The sequence below is a fragment of the Aedes albopictus genome, chromosome 2 (assembly GCF_035046485.1).
Source record: "Aedes albopictus strain Foshan chromosome 2, AalbF5, whole genome shotgun sequence".
In the NCBI taxonomy this organism is placed as follows: Eukaryota; Metazoa; Arthropoda; class Insecta; order Diptera; family Culicidae; genus Aedes; species Aedes albopictus.
Genome location: NC_085137.1, coordinates 335,720,536 through 335,743,107, shown reverse-complemented (window position 1 = coordinate 335,743,107; position 22,572 = coordinate 335,720,536). Strand labels below are relative to the sequence as shown.

The following is a 22,572-nucleotide window of genomic DNA, read 5'->3' as shown; positions in this document are numbered from 1 at the left end:
TAATTCCCAATGCATTTGCTTATGTTAAAATACATACATTAATCAATCAACTTAAACAATGATAACATTTTTTTTTTCATTTGCTATGTTAACATTATACACACTTAAAATAAAGTACAGCTGTTCTATTTTCGGTAAAAGCTAAGATTACCGAATGTTCAGCAACATGTTACCGAAGTTCGTCAAAAAATTACCGAACGTTCGGTAAACTCTACTGAATCATCAATAATGTTTACTGGACGTTCGGTAAAAAATAGCCGAACTTCGGTAATCCGAACTTTTACCGAAAATAGAACAGCCGAACAAGTGACTCTGAAATAAGTGTGTAACTTCGGTTAAAAAGAGAAGATTTTTCTGAACACATCTTCCAAAGACACCTATATGCTAAAATGTCATCTAACAGCTCTTAGAGGTTTTGATCGTCTTTTTTCAGAATGATCCCACTGTGGCGCCGCACTCCCCAAAGGAAAGCTGTGAACCCACTCACTCACCTCAAGACAGTCGCGAGCGCCGCGATCCAAGCCGTTCGACTTCGGCGAACTCGCAATCTTCGAGTAACCTTTCTCGCGGTAAGACGTGTGTGTCGATCGATCGCCGGACCATCGTTGCGCTCCCATTGGGGTCCCCAAGGCAGGCCCTAGCCCGCTCCACAAAGGTGTCGTGCTGCATTTAGCGACCCAGGCCAGACCATACAGATAGAAAGGCTGAAAAGGAAGCTGAAGAAAAAGATCTTACATCTCTGGTCGTCGCGTCGGTGACCAATGCTGTTCGGAGATGAAGGAAAGGTGAAAATAGTGTGCTTGGTGGCTTTCTTCTCGCTGACGAGAGTTGAGATGGGTTTATAGGTCTTTGTTTTGTGCATTGTGTCGCCAGGAATGTGTTTGGAATTTTTTTAGCTGGCCTAGTTTCACTTTGGTTTCTGAAATTTACATCCAAATCAATGTAGATGTGAAGAAAATTTATTTCATAAATTCAAATCCTGTAGCACTTTGGAAAATGATCAAGAATATTTTATTGATCATGGTATAAAGGAAAACCTAGCAAATCAACGTTGAGGTCCGTGTATGCAACTGGCAACCGCAAAAGGTGGAGAGCAAAAAGAAGAATTGTGCAACGTAATCGAGCTCCGTGGTGTCCAAGATTGGTACTAGTGTATGTGAGTGGTCTGCAGTTTGAAAAGGTCCATTTGGGTTGCAAGAAATGATCAACTAGCGAGTTTGAATAAACTCGAAGGGGTCAATCGAGTTAGTGAGTTGATTAATTCCAGAGTAAAGAAACCGTGAAATCATCCTAGGAGCGAATGTGTGTGTCATCACTACATGTGTCCATCGAGTTCTCAACAAACCACAGCTGAGCAGTAACGAAGATCAACCAATCAATTAAATCAATATAATACAAGTGTATTGACGTTCGTTAAGCCAAACGGATAGAAATGGTGAGACTCAAGGAAATCCTCCACAGGAGGAGGATGCTGATTCAACGACTGGTTTTTGCCAGTGCAACCGTCTTGCTGTTTCTAGTCCAACCGGTTAAATGCCAAATCATCAACCGAACGCCGCACTTCATACCCGGATCCGGCGACATGTCTCGCTTCAGTCTACCGGAAAACACTCCAGTTGGCAGTGTTGTTTATCAGCTGAGAGGTAAGTCCAAATCATTCGTCTCAAAAACTTGAAAAATCACTTTTATTTTCACGCAATACTCCGACCAATCGAACAGACTGATCCAGAACGCACCGTCACACACCTGCTTTACGCAGAGTATCGTTCCGGTTCGCTTATTGCTCATCATGCAGCTCTTCTTGCAGCACTCTCGTTAGACACCACCCAACTCTTCGCCCGTACGGCTTATTTTCTTTCCGTCGAAGCTCCGGTTTTTCAACTTTTGCTTCCCACATTGGCTCAGCTCCGGCCGGTTGTCTGCGGGTCTGTTCGAAGAAGTTGTTATTTTATTATTTCTTCACCAGCTGCACTACCCTCTCTACAGAGATAGGTACCTACCTATAGCCAACTTGTGATCGCACTCGCATGGTCGGCTGAGTATCGACCTTCAGAAGAAGAGAATAACGTAGGTCTCGAGCCAGATCCTATGCGGGGCGCCAACATCGACGACCAAGGAACAAAGAAGTTCTTCTGGCAATTGCATCAGGTGTGATTGCCTTCGTCATCACAATTTGCCGTGTTGGGCAACTTTCAGCAGAAGTCAGTTATTTTTTTTACTGATGAAGAAAGATTCAGTTGACGCAAGGAGACATCCCAGACAATCAATTCGTACATATGATGAATTTTGTAACCGTGTTATACGTACTTGCGGTTTAGTTTTATCGCATAATATGCAGCAAAAGCGCTATACGCGTACAAAAGGGGAGGCGATATACGTGAATTTGCGTGACAATAATAACGCCATATGACTTGAAGCGATATCTTATTCGATATAAGGTGTGCACTAATGCGTGATTTCCCACACTGTTTCTACTATCTCTCTCTCTGGCTCTCTGGCATTTCACGGTTCAGTTTCTTGTAGCGTTTTGGCACTGCATCCGCAGTCCAACAATTTCTGTTTCATTGTTCACGTATCAAGTCGCATTATGTCAACATGAACGATTATAGCTCTTGCGAGTTTGTTTGCACACTTGAACGGGTTTATTTTTTCAGTAATGCGATTTCATTCATACATTAATGCGAGTAAAACCTTCATAATATGAAAAGTATCAAGCGAAATCCTATAGGTTCATCGTAATGAAACATCAGAATATCGTTTACTACGATGTAGTCATACAAAATAAAAGTTGCTTTGTATTATTATACGACTTTATCAGATACATCGCAATATGCTCAAAAAAAAATATCATATGCGATGACAGTTGTCCCTCCGCCGTACACATATGCGATAGTAACTTGAAATAGTACTTTATACGATATACTGTGCGCATCCTTATGCGACTCATGGTTGATTGAGATTGTTGATAAACTTGTTTTTAGAGCTCCATACCATACTATTTGCAAATTCATGAAAATCAGGGCTAGATTATTTATTTAGAATCTAAAGGTGCTATTAGACTGTTTGCTATGATGCCAAATATTTGCTTCGTAAAGTTTTGCCAAATATTTGATCAAATCGGATCAAATATACTTGTCACAGTAATCGGTGATCAAATATTTGACACAAACATATTTGATCAAAAGCTTTGACAAGTGCTGTGTTTGGTGAAAGTGGGCTCAAACATGCCCTTCGGCATAAATATCAAACTTCATTTATTTACGAAACACAGTTATTGAAGCATTTTTGGTCCTATAGGTGATATTACTGATTCTTTCTTTAATTTCAAATTGCGCCAGCCAATGGAACATTTATTGAACTGAGAAATACAAAATAACTACGACCAGCAGAACAAAACAAAAACCGTAACCGAATGCAAGAGTTCAACTAAACTATCCCTGGTAACGAGTGTGGGCACCTGGACTTCCAAACTACTTTGGTTTGCAAAGGCGGGGATCGGCAACCAGCAGGATACGGCCAAGGTACGGCCAGGAATCAGGATATCCTTCAGTTCCTTGCGAGAGGCTTCATCCACATACTTCTGGTAGAAAGAAACCAGCTCCTAGGGAATGGATTGGCGGATGGCGTAGACTTGGGTGACATGACCACCACCGGAAACGCGGATCAGGATGTCGACACTGACAAACTTAGACGTAGACGCTATCTTGTCGGTTACAAAAACCGCCGAGAAAGCACTCGAGCCTAAGAGGAGGGGAATTCGCTTTTGCGCGGTAGTGACTCTGGATGTAAGGAATGCGTTTAATAGCGCCAGCTGGTCTGCTATTGCCGATGCGCTCTTGCGTCTGGGGATACCGGAGTACTTGTACAAGATTCTCGGAAGTTACTTTCAGAATCGTGTACTAGTCTACGACACGAAGGTGGGTCGGAAGTGCTTTCACATAACCTCAGGAGTCCCGCAAGATTCCATCCTGGGTCCGGTGTTATGGAATGTCATGTACGACGAGGTGTTGAGGTTAGAGTATCCAGTGGGAGTAGTGATTGTCGGATTTGCCGACGACATTACGCTCAAAGTCTACGGTGAAATGATCGAGGAGGTAAAGTTGACTACCAACCACTCGATCAAGGTTGTGGAGGCGTGGATGCGGTCCAGGAAACTGGAGCTGGCTCACCAGTGCTGTCATGGTAAAATCAGAGCTGGTTACCCAAGATTTCAAAATAGCTGCGCCCCCTATAATGCTACGCCGCCCGTATAAATAAATCAAACATTGCGCTCAATATGACGATTTTACGGTTTCCTAAAATAAAGCAAATAAAACAACTTTCCGCTCACAAAAAAATGTTAATCATAGATGGGAAATTGCGCTCATCATATACCAAAAATAGTGTAATATTTTTTCGGCATCCCATGATAGAGAGTGGCGATCTCAGATTCGAAAACAGTCCTCATCGTAAATTAATAACAATGTAAAAATTCCTGCATTCTTCAATGAGTTGCATTTAGCATTTCAGAAGAAGGAAATGCCCTTGACATATTTCAAAAATAGAATGAGAAAATTGCTCTCATCAAAATTTGATACAAAAGGTTAAAACTGCTGCGCCTCTCATAATAAGAAATGGGATCTCATATCAAATGTTCTCAAAGTATATTATTATAACAATGTAATTAATGAAAGTGATTTCATGCCATGATTTTGTATAAACTCCTCCGGGTGTTTTTGCGGGCATTCATCCAGAAATTCCTTTGAACGTTTCTCTAGGTGTTGATACCTCTAAGAAGTCCTCTATGTATTCCTACAGGAATTCCTCCAGGGATTCTTGCAGGAACACCTTAAAAAAATCCTGCAGGAATTCCCCCAAGTATTTCTGCAAGGATATCTCCAAAGATTTATCCGGAAAATCAATCAGGGATCCCTCCATGAATTTCTCCAGAGATTTTTCCTGGAATACCTTCAAGAATTTCTCCAGGAGTTCTTTTAAGAAGTCTTCTAAGAGTTCATCCAATAATTCCTTAAGAAATTTCTCCGAGAATTCCTCCAGAAGTTTTCCAAAAACTTCTCCAGGAATTTCTCCAAGAATTGCCCAGGAATTTTCCAATTTTTTTCCAAGAGGTTCTCTAAGATTTTCTCTAAGAATTCCTTCAGAAACTTCTCCAATAATTTCTTCAGGAAATCCTTTAGAAATGCCTGCAGCAATTCCTCCAGCAATTTCCGGCAAGACTTACTCCAAGTATGCTCCTGGAACTCCTTCCAGAATTTCTCTAGCAGTACCTCCAAAAATTCAACGAATTTTTTCACAAATACTTTCAGTACCTCTTAATTCCGCCCTCTTTTGCTTAGTTTTTGACAGATACGCGTATTTCGACTAACACTTATAATCTTCCTCAGTGTCTGTTATCCTCTGGATCTGTCAAAGGGTAGGAGCAATCTTTTTCATGAATTTCTCCAAAAAATCTTCCGGAAACTCCTTACAAAAATACGCCAGGGATTCTTGACAAAAAGTCCAAATTAAATTTATATTAGCCTACAGGAAATGTTGTAGAAATTCCTGGAACAATTTTTGGAGAAATTTATGAAAAAAATATTGGAAAAATTGCTGGAGAAATTCCTGAAAAAAATACTAAATAAATAATTCTTGTAGGAAGAAGAAATTTCGAAGGTACTCCTGGAGAAATTCTTAGAGTAATTCCTGAGGGAGATTCTGAAGTAATTTTTGAAGGAATTTTACAAGGAATTATCATAGCTATTCTTGGAAGACCTACTGGGTTCCAATCTAACGCTTGCTTGCAGATTTCGTTTCCGCCCCTGCGTAGAGTGTGGCCGACCCTCCTCCACTTTCGCTCCCGAATTTCTGTCGCTATCGGCTTTTGATGACATCGACGATGGAGCTCCACGTTGGAGATCCAATTATAAGTCCACCATGCACGAATTATATGCCGCAGGCACCTATTGATGAAGACCTGCAGCCGTTGAGTGTTCTCCACTGATACACATCAGGTTTCACTGGTGTATAGCAGCACAAGTTTCACGTTCGATTTGAACATTCGGATTTTGGTACGTTGACTTATCTGGTTTTTCCCATACATTTCTTAAACTGGATAATAAGTAGCCTGGAGAAATTCATAGAAGAATTCATTGAGGTACCGTGATTTCTGGTGAAATTGGTCGACGTGAAGGTCATTTTTGTTTGTTTAAAATAACGCTTTAAACTTAACACAATTTGTGGAAAATGATGATCATCTGTCTCAAGAGTTATTGATGACAAGTTTACATGTTTTATAACCAATTAGCCACATACATTAAATTCAATATTTTTCCAAACTGCGTGTTAGGCGAACTTCAAAGACACTTACAAACTACTGTTACCGTAGTTGTATCGCACATGAAATAAACATCCAAATGAATTCTTAGGGTACCGTCGATGGGGGTGACAATGGGTCTGGGGGGTGAGATTGGGTCAAAACGGAGAAACATAAAATTGGAAATAGCGCATGCGTTTTGACAGCTCCTCTGATCATCAGCTAATCTTTAGTGTACAGCAATATCGTAAGCCCACAAAATAGACTTTATAGGGTTTTTCTTCTCCGCTCATTTTTTAAATTTTAAGGAAATATCGTGAAACTACCAGACGGTAGTGGCATCCAGGAAACACCGGGCCATAAAACCGGTAACATGACAAAATTTCGGAAGACGAACGAACGTCGAAAAATATCATGTTTTTTTTTCAATAAATATCTTAATGCATCTCTCCCTCATTTTAACCCCCCCCCCCCTCCTCTCATGGATGTTGAAACTTTAAATGAGGATGATTATGGTGGCTTAAATGGCGATACAACATTCAAACTTTACTCTATCAAATTTCAACATTTTTTTCGATTGTATTGGCCCTTTAAGGTGGATTAATCATCTTTAAAAATTTCCTAAGTTTTTATTCGTCATGGTTACATTGTTTTTTAAGTAGGTTTACTAGATATGATCAATAAATCAATAAATAGGCGACTTTAAATACTTTGACCCATTCTCACCCCCTCTAAGAGATTGGATCAATTTTCAATCATTTGTAGTTTAGTACACAATTCATAGAATGTGATACTTTCTTGCTAAACTATCATTACCATATAGAAGAGTATACATACCAAATAAAAAGTTATTCCGACTTCAACTGCATGTGTTATTTTACAAACAATCTTTCAGTATCCTTTTTTGACCCATTCTCACCCCCAACGACGGTAGAAGACATATTTTGGCTCAGGGCATGTAAATATTTTGGCCCACCTTGAGAATTTTATTACAATTATCATATAATCTCTACAAAATTTCGGCAAATTATTATTGGAACTTTCAATAAAAAATTGCGAAGATATTGTAGAAATATCTGCCCGGGCCAAAATACGTCCACTACCCTATAGTTGACAAGGATTCACTGAATCCGATTTCGTTATCAAAAGTTCTATAAAAAATTAAATTTATTCATAAATTTGTATTTTTCCGGAAGTAATCTCTTGTTCAGTATGGCAACTGCATAGCTTCAGGAGTTTTCTTTGGATTTATCAAACTTAAAACTTAAAAAAATAAACTTAAAATTTTAAAACATTGCAAAAATTTTACGTAATTTTTCGCATTCTGGGATGGTTATTTCAGGTGGGAAACATATTTCCAGCACTTACAAAGGCATTTCATTTACCGTAAAACGGGGTAAGTTTGATGGTTTTTCAGCGAATTTTCCTAATACTTGTAACAGTATTTCTCCTAATTTTATATTTTTAAAACAAGTACTGGGATATCAGTTATCAATTGCAATTAAAAGATTCTAGACTCTTAAATATTCTGGGTGACTTTTAGGGTTCCATATGAGCGAGAATCAGATTTTCATTTTGGGGTGACTTTGATAGTTCCCTGAAAAACCTATCAAATCTTAAAAAAAAACAATCACATATTGAATTCTTAGGAGTATGAACATGATGAGAGAAACCATGTGCAATGAACTCGGCGAAAAGGTGCAGGTAAGAGCCCTGACGGCGGAGGCAACTCTCCAGTGTAAAAACCTGGACGAGATTACTGACGCAGAGGATCTCGCAGCCGCACTCAAACAGCAGTGTGAGATAGATGTACCAAGTGCATCGATCCGCCTGCGTAAGGGTCCGGCTGGCACGCAGATTGCCGCGTTCAAACTTCCCGTAGGGGATGCGAACAAGGCGATTTCAGTCGGGAAGATCAAGGTAGCTTGGTCAGTGTGCCCGCTCAGCATATACGAGCCGCCAGAGGCGTGCTTCAAGTGCTTTGAGCAAGGGCATAAGTCCTGGGCATGCAAAGGCCCAGACCGGATTAAGCTCTGCAGGAAGTGTGGAGTAGAAGGCCATATCGCCAGGAAGTGCAACTCTGCACCAAAATGCCTGATTTGCACGGCGAACAAGGGCCACACGACGGGCGGGCCTAAATGTCCAGGCACGCGAGGAGGTCGAAGTTCCAAACGATAATGCAGGTTACACAACTAAACCTGAACCACTGTGAAGCCGCACAACAGTTGCTATGGCAGTCAGTCTCGGAGTCAAGTACAGACATCGCACTACTATCGGACCCATACCGCATCCCTCCCGATAACGGAAACTGGGTAGCGAATAAGGTCAAGCTAGCGGCGATCTGTACAACCGGTCGTTTTCCGGTCCAGGAAATAGTTTCCACGTCGCACGAGGGCTTCGCAATAGCGAAGAACAACGGGGTATACTACTGCAGTTGTTATGCCCCTCCCAGGTGGACGATAGACCAGTTCTCGTCTATGCTGGAATCGTTAACAAGCGCAATGGTGGGATTGAGTCCCGTGGTCATCGGTGGAGACTTCAACGCCTGGGCGATTGAGTGGGGTAGCCGCTTGACTAACGCGAGAGGTTGGGCCTTACTCGAAGCTATGGCTAGACTAAACGTGGATGTCGCGAACGTAGGCGACAAAAAAACCTTCAGTAGGAATGGTGCAGAGTCCATCATTGATGTAACCTTCTGGAGCCCGGGTCTAAACCCTAGCTCGGACTGGAGGGTCGACGATGGATACACGCATAGTGACCATCTGGCGATTCGATACAGAGTGGAACACGGAGGAAGACGGCCACAGCCTTGGCCACAGCCGAAGGTCATCGACCGTCATCGGGGATGGCTGACCTCGCGATTCGATAAGCCGGCATTTGTGGAGCGATTGTTTATGGAGAGTAACACCGACGATCCAGCGATGATCTTGTAGGAACCCTAAGCCGTGCATGTGACGCCGCTATGCCAAGGCGATCCCTACCCAGAAATTGACGCAAACCGGTGTACTGATGGTGTCCAGAAATCGCAGAACTCCGCGCATCCTGTTTAAGAGCTAGAAGGAGGATGCAAAGGGCTCGTACCAATGAGGATAGAATTGAACGAAGCGAGGCCTACAGGGCGGTTAAACTGGCACTGAATAAAGAGATTAAGACTCGTAAGCGGGCGTGCTTCGAAATTCTCTGCCAGGCAGCCAACACGACCTCATGGGGTGATACCTACAGAGTAGTCATGGCCAAAACGAAGGGCGCGTCAGCACCCCCAGAACGCTCCCCAGAGATGCTGCAGAAGATCGTGGAAACGCTGTTCCCGCGCCACGATACAAGACCATGGGCCCCCGTTCCCTATAGCCAAACCGGCCATAGCGAGGTAGCCCCGGTGACGAACGACGAACTCATTGCAATAGCGAAGTCGCTCAAGTTGAACAAGGCCCCGGGTCCGGACGGTATCCCGACATTAGCCATCAAGACGGCCATCGAGGCTAAGCCTGACATGTTCAGAATGGCTATGCAGATGTGCCTAGACAGAGGCGAATTTCCGGAGAAGTGGAAAAGGCAAAGATTGGTTCTACTGCCCAAACCCGGCAAGCCACATGGCGACCCGTCGGCATACAGACCTATCTGCCTGCTGGACACCGCCGGAAAACTGTTGGAACGGATCATTCTGTCGAGGCTGATGGTCTATACCAAGAAAACCGATGACTCTGGTCTCTCGGATAACCAGTTCGGCTTCCGGAAGGGTCGATCGACGGTGGACGCTATTAGGGCTGTAACCAAAACGGCCGAGATAGCGCTCCAAAAGAAGCGAACAGGAATCCGCTATTGCGCGGTCGTCACGCTGGACGTTAAGAATGCGTTCAACAGCGTCATCTGGGCCGCCATTGAGTGTGCAGTACACCACCTAGGAGTCCCGGTTAGCCTATGCCGGATATTGGAGAGCTACTTCCAGAATAGAGTGCTAATCTATGACACCGAGGAAGGCGAGAGGAGCTACAAAATCACCGCAGGGGTCCATCTTGGGCCCGATACTATGGAACGCGGCGTATGATGGCGTATTGAGGCTCAAACTTCCACCGGGCGTAAAGCTGGTCGGCTTCGCCGATGATATTACCCTCGTGGTATACGGTGAGTCGATAGAGGAAGTGAAACTGACAGCAACTCACGCAATTGGCATAGTGGAGGATTGGATGAGGTCGAGACATTTGGCACTCGCCTACCACAAAACCGAGGTGGTGGTGGTGGTAAACAACCGCAAGTCTGAACAGCAGGCAGTGGTCTCCACAGGTGGATGCACGCGTTCACTGAAGCAATTGGGGGTCATGATCGACGATTAGCTGAAATTCGGAAGCCACGTAGAAAATGCCTGCAAAAAGGCAAGCATGGCGATAATGGCATTGTCAAAGATAATGTCAAACAGCTCGGCAATAGTCTCGAGTAAGCGTAAGCTGCTCACGGCAGTAGCGGTCTCCATACTACGGTATGGCGCCGCTGCATGGTCGAAGGCGCTAGTGGATAACCGAAACGTAAAGCGACTTGAGAGTACCCACAGGCTGATATGCCTTAGGGTGGTGAACGCATACCGCACGGTCTCAAAGGACGCGGTATGTGTGCTAGCGGGCATGATGCCCATAGCGTTAGTGGTGGCAGAGGATGAAGAATGCTTCGAGCGACGCGGCATAAGAGGCGCGAGGCGTATCGCCAGAACCTCGTCTATGCTGAAGTGGCAGAGGGAATGGGATTCCTCCAGCAAGGGTAGATGGACACACAGGCTCATACCGAGCGAGTCCAAGTGGACGAGCAGGCCCCATGGCGAGGTGAATTTTCACTTGACTCAATTTCTGTCAGGCCATGGGTGCTTTAGGTGGTATCTGCACAGATTCGGACACGCAGGCTCCCCCGCATGTCCGGAGTGTGCAGACTGCGACGAGACCGCGGAGCATGTGCTCTTTGAATGTCCACGTTTCGTGGAGCAAAGGTCGAGTATGCAGGAGGTATGCGGTAGAGATATCACGCCTGACAACATTGTTGAAAGGATGTGTATGGGGGCGGACAAGTGGGACTCCGTTACTTCCACGGTTTCTCGAATCGTACTTGAACTACAGAGTAAATGACGAGCCGAACAACAGCTAGTTGATTTGCCCCCCCTTTCCCATCCAGGAGCTTGAGTTCAGCTTGAGTCTAAGTACTAGCCAGGACCCGAGCCTCCAGGGGAGAGTGAACAACTTAAGGCGGTAGCTGGTGGAACGCTTATTAGAGTGTACTCATGTACGGTCCCCCCCTCTCGAAGTCATCCCTAACGGGCGTACCGCGAAAGTAAGGAAGAGAGAGAATGAGTTTTTAGTGGGTCGATCCCCACATCACCCGAGGAACCACCTCTTGGGTATCTGTTGCAGATTTTCTCATTCTATAAAAAAAAAATGCGATGTATTAGATAGATCTTTTTATATCAAAACATTGATTTTTTTTACTAAATTCTACATATAAAACCCGATTTAATCCACCTATGGTGAACAGAACCCTTCTTACACTTATTAAATTTATTGTTGTATTATTTGTTTTTAACATATTTATTTTGTGTAATTGACCAAAAGTTATAGAAAATATTGTGGATTTGGCATCTAGTGGATTGGTTTCCAAAATAGCATCATGGACCATGGACTAAACTACCAGAAATGCCAGACACCTCATAGAATCTTGTATGGAATTCTTAAAAAATAGCTAACATATTCTGGAATATTGTATCTTTTGTTAACTGCCAAAAGATCTTGAATCGATTATCAAATGGATAAGAAAATCAGCGAGATACACTTTGTCTAATATCTCTTAATCGGTCGAATAAGTTAGCTCCGAAGTACTTGGTATTCATGGTTACGGTGTCAAAAGGACAAAAATGATATATCTACTAAGTTAATAAGTTTTTGCATTAGCTAGTTATTTTGGCTGTCCGGTTCTTGCATTTTTTCCCACAATATATAAATTCAAAGCTTTCATTTAACATATTGTTAGTTTTCATAAAATTCCTGGTATTTGTAATTTGTTATTTATAATTTTGTTGAAAACAATTTCCTACTAGTATACACTTTGTATGAGGTCAGCATTATTTATTTAAAAATAAATTCCCATACACTGGTCAAAAACTTGTAGTAATAATCATGGTAGGCACTGACTTAGGACGGACACATAGATGTTGACATTCAATAAACAACCTTCGAACTGAACAGTTGTGTTTCCTTAAGTTCAGAAGTGGGATACATCTCATAGCCCCAGGATGCTGACGTTGGACCAGAGACAATCGGATATACAAGATTTGCAAAATTTCGGAACTGGTTTTCCTTTTGCGAATCATCGAAAATTATCTGAAAGGACCTGCGATTCTGAACAACAGACGCACGGTGTCAAAATTTCGATTATTATCGAACTTTCATGTACCTCGGATTTTTCTTCATAGAATGTTAGAATTTCGGCTATAATGTATAAATGCAAAATTTGAAAATATTCTATCGGGGAAAATTTGAGTTAGATGAGTTTTTGGGTATTTTCCATACAAAAAATCAATAATTACTATTTTAGCCCAAAAAACGTCCCATACAAAATGTATGGAAAAATTTTCGCCGATGAAATATTTTCTAGTTTTCCGATTATGAATATATAGCCGAAATACTATTCATTTTCGAAGAAAAATCCGAGGTACATGAATGTTCGATAATAATCGAAATTTTGACACCGTGAGACGTATTTAGAAGGAGAAATCGGAAGAGCAAATGGACGTCATTCGGGATACGATAATGTTCAAGGGCAAATTAGAACGGCGTCTGAAGGAGAAACAAGCTCGTTTTTCAAACTCGAAGATATATTTTTCTTGCTACCAAATTTTTCGGGAAGAGCGGCGAAAGTTTTGAACATTTTGAAAACATTGCAAAAGAAATGAAAAGAATTTTTAATGTCAAAGACGAAGTAATGAAGTTAATCATTTTGAAACGCCTGACTGGAGTAGCGAAGATTTGGTCTATGTCACACCCAAGTTTGATGGCAATGGATCTCCAGGAGCTGTTAAGAAATATGAAGGAATTATTTTCGAAGGTTGTTTATTGAATGTCAACATCTATGTGTCCGTCCTAAGTCAGTGCCTACCATGATTATTACTACCAAATGATCGTTATGTAGTAACGGATATAGAGGGTTTTCAAGCATCTAGTGTTCCTTTTCACTCAGTGTGTTCGCCAGGAAAAATGAAACTGTGGTTGTCTCCCAATAATTTGATTGGTCAAAATTTAACTGATGAAAATGACGATGAGGACATCGGTTAATCAGGATGGCCGAAATGTAGTAATAATCATGGTAGGCACTGACTTAGGACGGACACATAGATGTTGACATTCAATAAACAACCTTCGAACTGAACAGTTGTGTTTCCTTAAAAACTAATGCAAGATAACAAGTGAATATAATAATAAAAAATAATTTATTGAAATACTCTTCGTAAGATATCTCAGTAATCAAATATCTAATCGAAATAAAATTTCAGGGCCTTTTACAAGGATATTGTAGCTTTCATTTGGTGCTTAGAGAACCCAAATCGGTTGACAGACGGCTGAGATATTTATTATGATACACTTGGTCAAAAATCTCAAAAGGTTTAGTTGTATAAATCCTAAGTACTCTTCGAAAGATATCTCTGTAACCAAACGTCCAATCGAAATAAATTTACTGGGCGATTTACTAGGATGCTGTAGGTTTCATTTGGTGCCAGGAGAACCCAAATCGATTGTCAAACGGCCGAAATATTTATTATGATACACTTGGTCAAAAATCTTAAAAAGTTTAGATGTATGACTCATAAGTACTCTTCGAGAGATATCTCGGTAACCAAACGTCCAATCGAAAAAAAAAAATCAATAGCGTTCTACTAGGATGTAGTAGCTTTCATCTGCTTCCAAGAGAACTCAAATCGGTTGACAGACGACTGAGAAACTTACTTGGTGTAAGAAGGGTAAAATGCCAGGAAATTCCTCCAGAAATTTCTGCAGAAATTACTTCAGAAATCCTTCAACAAAATAAAATCAATAAAGATTCCTCTCAGAATTTCTCTTGGAAAACGTCTAAGAATTTTTCCCAGACTTTCTCCAAGAATTCCATAAGGAATTTCTGCAGAGATGCCTTTCAAATTTCTCTGAGTTTTCTCCATGAATTGGTCCAGGAATCTCTCACGAAAGCCAAGCACTCCTCTGGAGATTCCTCCTAGGGTTCTGCAGAGATTTCTTACCACGAATTCCTCCATAGATTGCTTCTCTAATTTCTCTTAGTTTTTCGCCAGGAATTCCTCCAGAAAAATTTAAATGAATTCCTCCAGGAATTCTCCATTCATCCTCTCCATTCATCTAGGGGATTCGTCCAATAATTCCTCCAGGTATTTCAGGAATTCATTTTAGGAGCAGTTAGGCCGTTACAAATACTTGATTGGTCGAGGAGAGGGGAGATAAAAATAAAAAAGCATATAATCTGAAACTTATTACAAACTCATTGGATTTGTTAAAGAATTTTTAGCAAAACTAGATATTTTGATAAATATTTTTTAGCTGCCCCCTCAAAATGCAAAATCCAGCCAAAATTTGTTGAAGGGCAGAGGGAGACAAAAAGTCAAAATTTAATTTGTATCGGCCTCATTTAAAAAAACCATTCAGATTTCCCTGCGTATGTTCTTCCAGTGATTCCTTGTTGAAATGGGGAATCCCTGGAGGAAATCCTGAAGGAATTTGAAGAGAAATTCTTGGAGGAATGAGATCCTGAAAGAATTTCTGAAAAAAAAACTCTGGAACTTCTGAAGTAAGTCCTGCATGAATTCCTGCAAAAACACCTTGAACAATTCCTTCAGGAGTTCTTGGAGGAATTTTTGGAGGAATTCCTTGATGAGTTCCTGGTGGAACTTAAAGTTTTCATGGAGATATTCTTGGAAAAAATACCTGCAATAATTTCTACAGGATTTTCTTGGGGACCATTTATAAATGACTTAGCATTATAAGAGGGGGCAGTCTCTGAAATTGCTACTAGCCATGAAAGTAGACCACGAGAAAGGAGGGTATTGAAAGTTGTCCAAAAAATGCTGCGTCATGTGTGGATGCTCCCTAGTTGAAAATTATGGTAAAAATCCTAGAGAAAGTCCTGGAGGAATCCTTGGAGAATTTCATGGAGAAATTCCTCGAGAAATTCTTGGAGGTACTCCTCAAGAAATGCTTGATGGAATTCCTGGAAAAATTGTTAAAGGAATTTCTTAAGGATTTTCCGGAAGATTATTATGATTTAGAAAAAAACATGGAAAAATTTATGGAGGTATTCTCGGAGAATTTTGTAAAGAAATTCTTGGAGGTTATTCTAGAGAAATTCCTGATGGAATTCTCGTAGATATTCATGAAGGAATTATTTGTGAAACTTCTGGAGAAATTTGTGGAGGAATTCCTGGAGAAATAATTGGAAAAATTTCTGTACGATTCCTTGGACGGACTATTGGAGGAATTTCTGGAAAAATCTCCGGAGGAATCTTTGAAAGAATTCATGGAGAATTCTCGAAAGAATTCCTGGAGGACCTTCTTGTGAATTCTTTTGAGGAATCCCTAGAAAAATTTCCGGAGGTATTCGTGAATCAATTTATTGAAGAATTTTTGCAGAAATTTCTGAAGGATTTCTGGGGGGAATTCCTGGAGGAATTTCTAGAATAATTTCCGGCAGGATTTCTGGAGGATTTGCTGGAGCAATTCCTTGAGGAAATCCCTGTGGAATTTCTGGAGGAATCCTTAGAAGAATTCTCGAAGCAATTTAAACAGTAATTCCTGGAAAAATTCTTTCAGGAAACCCTGTAGAAATTCTCGGAGTAATCCCGGGAGGAATTCTGGAGGAATTTCTGGAATTATTGCTTGAGCAATTCCTGGAGGATTTTTCGGGAGATTCCCTGGAGCTATCCCCGGAGATATTTCTGGATGAAATTGATGAGGAAGTCCTGGAGGGGTACCTGGATAAATTTCTGGAGGAATCCGTAAAATAATTTCCGGAGGAATTCTGAAGTAAATTGTGGAAAAATTCCTGAAATAATTCCCGGAGTAATTCCTTTAGGAATCCCGGTAGAGTTTCTGTATTAATTCCTACATGAACTCCCGGAGGTATCCCTGGAAAACTGAGTAAAAGAATTCCTGAGGGCATCCCTGTAGAAACTCCTGGAGAATTTCTTTAAGGAGTCTCCTGGTGAAATTCTTGGGGAATCCGTGGAGGAAGTTCTGGAGAGAGATCCTTATATCACAGCAAAAAAAGCAAAAAAAAAACTTAAACAGCACATACATTGAAGATCAACTGAAATTTGCGGCAGAAAAATGTAAATTACCAACATTTAACGTCAACCGAGCAGCCCGCTGCTGGTGAGACGACTTGTTTACAGATTTTAAAGCATATTCGCTTTAAATTTGCATGCATCTGCTATATATCATACCAGCAACGCTCCGTTATCAGCTAAACGAACGGCTGCTCGCAGCTGTGACGGTTTCACTGTTGTCTCAAATACACAGTGTACACAGTGTACAGTGTACACACCTACACTCAGAAATAAAAGTATACACGGAATTACTATTATTTATGCATTTTGTATCCGCATCTCTCTCACTCTCTTTCTGTTTTCATGCTATCTGGTGCTTCGCCTGGGTTGACGTAACACTTCTCTTCAACCCAGGCTAAACGGCAGATAGCATGAAAACAGAAAGAGAGTGAGAGAGATGCGGATACAAAATGCATAAATAATAGTAATTCCGTGTATACTTTTATTTCTGAGTGTAGGTCACAGTTTGAAAAAAAAAACCTGTAAAATTAAGACGGATCGAATGTAACAAAGGGACCCCGTCATACATGATGGAAATTGTTGTGCGATCTTAAAATTATATTGCAGATATCTGTTAGAAAATATAAAAAAAAAATTAAGATCCGAGCGAGAATTGAACTCAGACCCTTCGAGTGTGAGTAGCACGCCCGAGCTATCTCGGCTATCTCATCTTGTTGAACAGAAGACAGTCAAAGTTAAACTGCTTCTACCATAATGCACGCATTACTGACATGCTCCGACTGCTGCAAAGAGTACTGAGAGAGACAACGGGGAAACCGCAACAGCTGCGAGCAGCCGTTCTTTAGCTGACGACGGAGAGTGGCTGGCATGGTTTATAGCAGATGCATGTAAATTTAAAGCGAATATGCTTTAAAATCTGTAAAGAAGCCGTCTGACCAGCAGCGGACTGCTCGGCTGACGTTGAATGTTGGCGATTTACATTTTTGTGTCGCAAATTTCAGTTGATCTTCAATTTATGTGTTGTATAATTTTCATGATTTCTTTCTGTGTACTTTTGAATATTTGAATTCAATGTGTTGTATAATTTTCATGATTTCTTTCTGTGTACTTTTGAATATTTGAATCAACCGTTAAAAAGGTGATCGGTGGGAAGCGATGAGAGTGTGACGTCTGTTTCTCTGTGGTTTTATCTTTCATATTTTTTGCTGTGTACTTTATCGATCTTGTTGCCGTCCTCTTCATGCTCATGTTACATCTGTCAAAATGATTGAAAATATAAAGTAAGAAATCATGAAAATTAAACAACAAGTAAATTGAAGATCAACTGAAATTTGCGACAGAAAAATGTAAATCGCCAACATTCAACGTCAGCCGAGCAGTCCGCTGCTGGTCAGACGGCTTCTTTACAGATTTTAAAGCATATTCGCTTTAAATTTACATGCATCTGCTATAAACCATGCCAGCCACTCTCCGTCGTCAGCTAAAGAACGGCTGCTCGCAGCTGTTGCGGTTTCCCCGTTGTCTCTCTCAGTACTCTTTGCAGCAGTCGGAGCATGTCAGTAATGCGTGCATTATGGTAGAAGCAGTTTAACTTTGACTGTCTTCTGTTCAACAAGATGAGATAGCCGAGATAGCTCGGGCGTGCTACTCACACTCGAAGGGTCTGAGTTCAATTCTCGCTCGGATCTCAATTTTTTTATATTTTCTATCAGATATCTGCAATATAATTTTAAGATCGCACAAAAATTTCCATCATATATGACGGGGTCTTTTTGTTACATTCGATCCGTCTTAATTTTTGAGGTTTTTTTTTCGAACTGTGTGGGTGTAGTAAACACTTTTTTTTTTCTAATTCTTGTTTTGAAATCAGAACATTGTCAACAACAAATCGAAGTGAATATCCATTTAAATTGAAGAGACATTGAGTGTTTTTTTCGAATGATATTTAATTGATAACAAATTGATTAGACAGTAGTGCGAATTCAAGTGCCAATCAATTCATATCAGAGTGCAGATTTTTTACCGTCTATGTTAACCCTCGAGCAGTCGCGTCTTTGACTACCTGCAGCGACGCCCCGCTCACGCTATGTATCACATGCGAGCATTTTTCATGGTGCGTTTTTACTCAGCACATGACGCGACCGCTCCCGGGTTAAATATCAAGTCAGTAAAGTAACGAGTGTAGCAAGAGTTTATATTGAGTAAAGCTTACCCAACCAGCAAGACTACTAAACTGGTGCAGTGGTACCGTATCAGACTGCGAATGCCAAGGTTCCATGTTCGAGGCTGAGTTTTAGACGTTAAGGTTTGAAACTTTTTTTATGGTCATAATAATTTCAAACATAATATTAATCATAGGAAATCGAATTTTCGTTTGTATAATTTACAAATTTTAACAACTGTAAAAAATATTATAAGTAAACAAGTTGTGGGGTATAATTGAGAACCACAAAGTATGATATAGAAAAGCGGGTAACATCACTTGTTTGCTTATGATAAGGTTTTAACAGTAGCCAAAATTTGCAAATTATTCAAACTACTTGTATATTCACTAACATGTATGTATGTATGTTTGTAACGCATTACGTGTAACGCGTAACGCACTATGTGTTATGTGTAGAATGTCACAAACAACTAGCAGACCACACGAAAGTTTATAAAAATATATCATATAATATGGATTGATTATTAAAACTTAGATCTAAATACACTCAAACCTCCATTTAGGTAGGATCCATTTAGGTAAAATCTATTTAGGTCCCTCCATTTAGGTAACGTTACCTAAATAGAATTCGGTTGTGTTCAGAACAGTTTGAGTACTTATGATTGATGACGTCATACCCGACATTAACCTATCATTCACCTGTTTTTATTTTGGCCTCCAAACCCAACATAGACCCAACAGTTGTTCGATGTTGGTCCAACAGTGGCCCAACATACGATAAAAATTTACCCGACATTGGCCCGACATTCAACAATTTTTCAGTCTGGCGCAATTTTTCAGGGTTTTTTGTGTTCCGCGCCCAGCTAGTAATTTGCATGACAATTCTCACCTGAGACCCTTCAAAACCCCCGAAAACGCCCCTGAAGCCCCTCCCCTACAGAAACTCCCTTGAAAGTTCTCTGAAACTCCGCATGACCATCTTTAAATCTCCTATTCGAGTTACTCTCCCTAGTTAAACTTCTTTGCAACCTTGTACTCCATTTAGGTAATGAACTGAATCCATTTAGGTAATGAATCCATTTAGGTAAAAATTCTATTTAGGCAGTCCCGACCCATTACCTAAATAGAGGTTTTGGTGTATTAATGGAACGAATTGACCTCGGCTTTTTTTCTGCACCGGTGTTTCAGCGTGGTCAATATAGAGTGAAAACTGTAGGCACCCACAATGGTACTTCAACTTTGACGATTTCTGTGGCCCAAACCGCTGGATGAAAATATTTCGAATTTTGACCACAACATTTCCTATATTTACTGATGCTGCAGTGAAATTTTTATGAAGGTACTTAAATTTTTCACTGAAATACGGATTTTTGAAAAAGGTATGGCCAAAAATGGATTTTTTTAAATAAGTTGTCATAACTCAAAATATATCATTTCTATTAATTTGAAATTTTGTCCATACATTATCAATATATTGATGATGAAGTGGTAAAATTTTCAGCCAAAAATATTGATAATTGTCAAAGTTGCAGCAGATTAAACATGACGCATTTTAGGAGAAAAAATCAGCTCGGCTTTTTTTTTTGCTACTGAGTGTATTCTATAAGCCACCATAAGAAATCGAGAAAAGTTGTCATAAGTATGCATATGGGTTCCGGTACTTTGGTACGTATATAGCAGTTTTGTGCAGTTTAAACAATTGAATTAGTTTTTATGGGGGCGCACGAAAAAAAATAAATTGGTGATTTTAGGGCGGAAGAAAAAAAATAAAAAAATATAAATGTTATAAATGAGCCAATTTCAAGATATTTTTTTTTGATACTCATGGCGGCGCAAAAAATAAATGAAATTTATATGGTGATTTCGGAGCGCAAAAATATTGGGAAAATTCTAAATGGGCAAATTACAAGATAACATTTCTGATATTCATGAGGGCGCAAAAAAAAGAAATTCGATTGGTGATTTCGGGGCGGAAGAAAACATGGGGAAAATCCTGAATGGGCGAGTTACAAGATAGCAATTCTAATATTCAGGGGGGCGCAAAAAATATTTAAATGATGATTTTAGGGCGGACGAAAAAAGATGTAAACCACAAAAGTACCTATACAAATACCAAAAAAAATTTTTATGATATTTATGGGGGCGCAAACAAAATAAATTGGTGATTTCGAGGCAGAAGAAAATATAGGAAGAATCAGACATGGGCGAATTACAAGATACATTTTCTGCTATTCATTAGGGCGGAAGACCACAAAGGTATATCAGTGGATTAATTACATGATAACTTTTTCTGAATGGGAAAAATAAATTGAAATCAGAATGATGATTTCGAGACGGAAGAAAAATTGGGAAAATCCTGAATGGGCGAATTACAAGATCGTATTTCTGATATTCATGGGGGCGGAAAAAATATTAAAATTAAAAAGGTCATTTAAGGGCGGAAGAAAAAATGGTAAAACTACAAAGGTACCTATATTAGTGGGCGAATTACAAGATAAGTTTTACAATATTTAAGGGGGCGCAAAACAAAAATAATAAATTGGTGATTTTGAGGCGGAAGAAAATATTGGAAAAAATCAGGCATGGGCGAATTACAAGCTAAATTTTCTGCTATTTATGAGGGCGGAAAAATAATGGTAAGGCCACAAATGTATATCAGTGGATTAGATTTTTTTATTGTGCTTATTAAGTTTTGGATATTGTGGATTAAGTTTTATGGTACTTATGGGGGTGCAAAAGAAAAATAAATAAATTGGTGATATCGGGGCGGAAGAAAATATTGGAAAAAAACAGACATGGGCGAATTACAAGCTAAATTTTCTACTATTTATGAGGGCGGAAAAATAATGATTAGGCCACAAATCTATATCAGTGAATTAATTACAAGATAACTTTTTCTGATAACGGGACGCAAAAAAAATTAAATTAAGATAGTGATTTCGGGGCGAAAGAAAAATTGGGAAAATCCTGAATGGGCGAATTACAAGATCGTATTTCTGATATTTATGGGGGCGGAAAAATATTAAAATTAAAATAGTCATTTTAAGGCGGAAGAAAAAAATGGTAAAACCACAAAGATATCTATAATAATGGGCGAATTACAAGATAAGTTTTACAATATTTAAGGGGGCGCAAAAGAAAAATAATAAATTGGTGATTTCGGGGCGGAAGAAAATATTGGAAAAACCAGACATGGGAGAATTACAAGCTAAATTTTCTGCTATTTATGAGGGCGGGAAAAAAAGGCAAGACCACAAAAATATTTGTGGATTAAGTTTTTTTATTGTGTTTATTAAGTTTTGGATATTGTGGATTAAGTTTTATGGTATGGGGGCATGGGGCGCAAAAATATTAAAATTAAAATGGTGATTTTAGGGCGGAAGAAAATTTTGGTAAAACCACAGAGGTTCCAATATTAGTGGACGAATTACAAGAAAAGTTTTATGGTATTTATGGGGGCGCAAAAGAAAAAGAAATAAATTGGTGATTTCGGGGCGGAAGAAAATATTGGAAAAATCAGACATGGGCGAATTACGCGATCAACGATCAATCATCATCAGTGATAAATTTTCTGCTATTTATGAGGGCGGAAAATAATGGTGAGGCCACAAATGTATATCAGTGCATTATTTACATGATAACTTTTTCTGATACCCAACGGGGCGCAAAAAAAATGAAATTAGAATAGTGATTTCGGGGCGAAAGAAAAATTGGGAAAATCCTCAATGGGCGAATTATAAGATCGTATTTCTGATATTCATGGAGGCGGAAAAATATTAAAATTAAAATGGTCATTTT

General features: G+C 40.0%; 1 protein-coding gene across 1 annotated transcript in view; it reads left to right on the top strand.

Moving 5' to 3' along the window:
* The first annotated feature begins 455 nt into the window (after positions 1 to 455).
* LOC109431693 (cadherin-23) overlaps positions 456 to 22,572 on the top strand; it is a 115,323-nt gene continuing 93,206 nt past the window's right edge. The window contains exon 1 of the mRNA XM_029874476.2: positions 456 to 1,643. Coding sequence (XP_029730336.2) covers positions 1,433 to 1,643 — 211 coding nt within the window. The 5' untranslated portion in view covers positions 456 to 1,432. The remainder of the gene's footprint in view (positions 1,644 to 22,572) is intronic.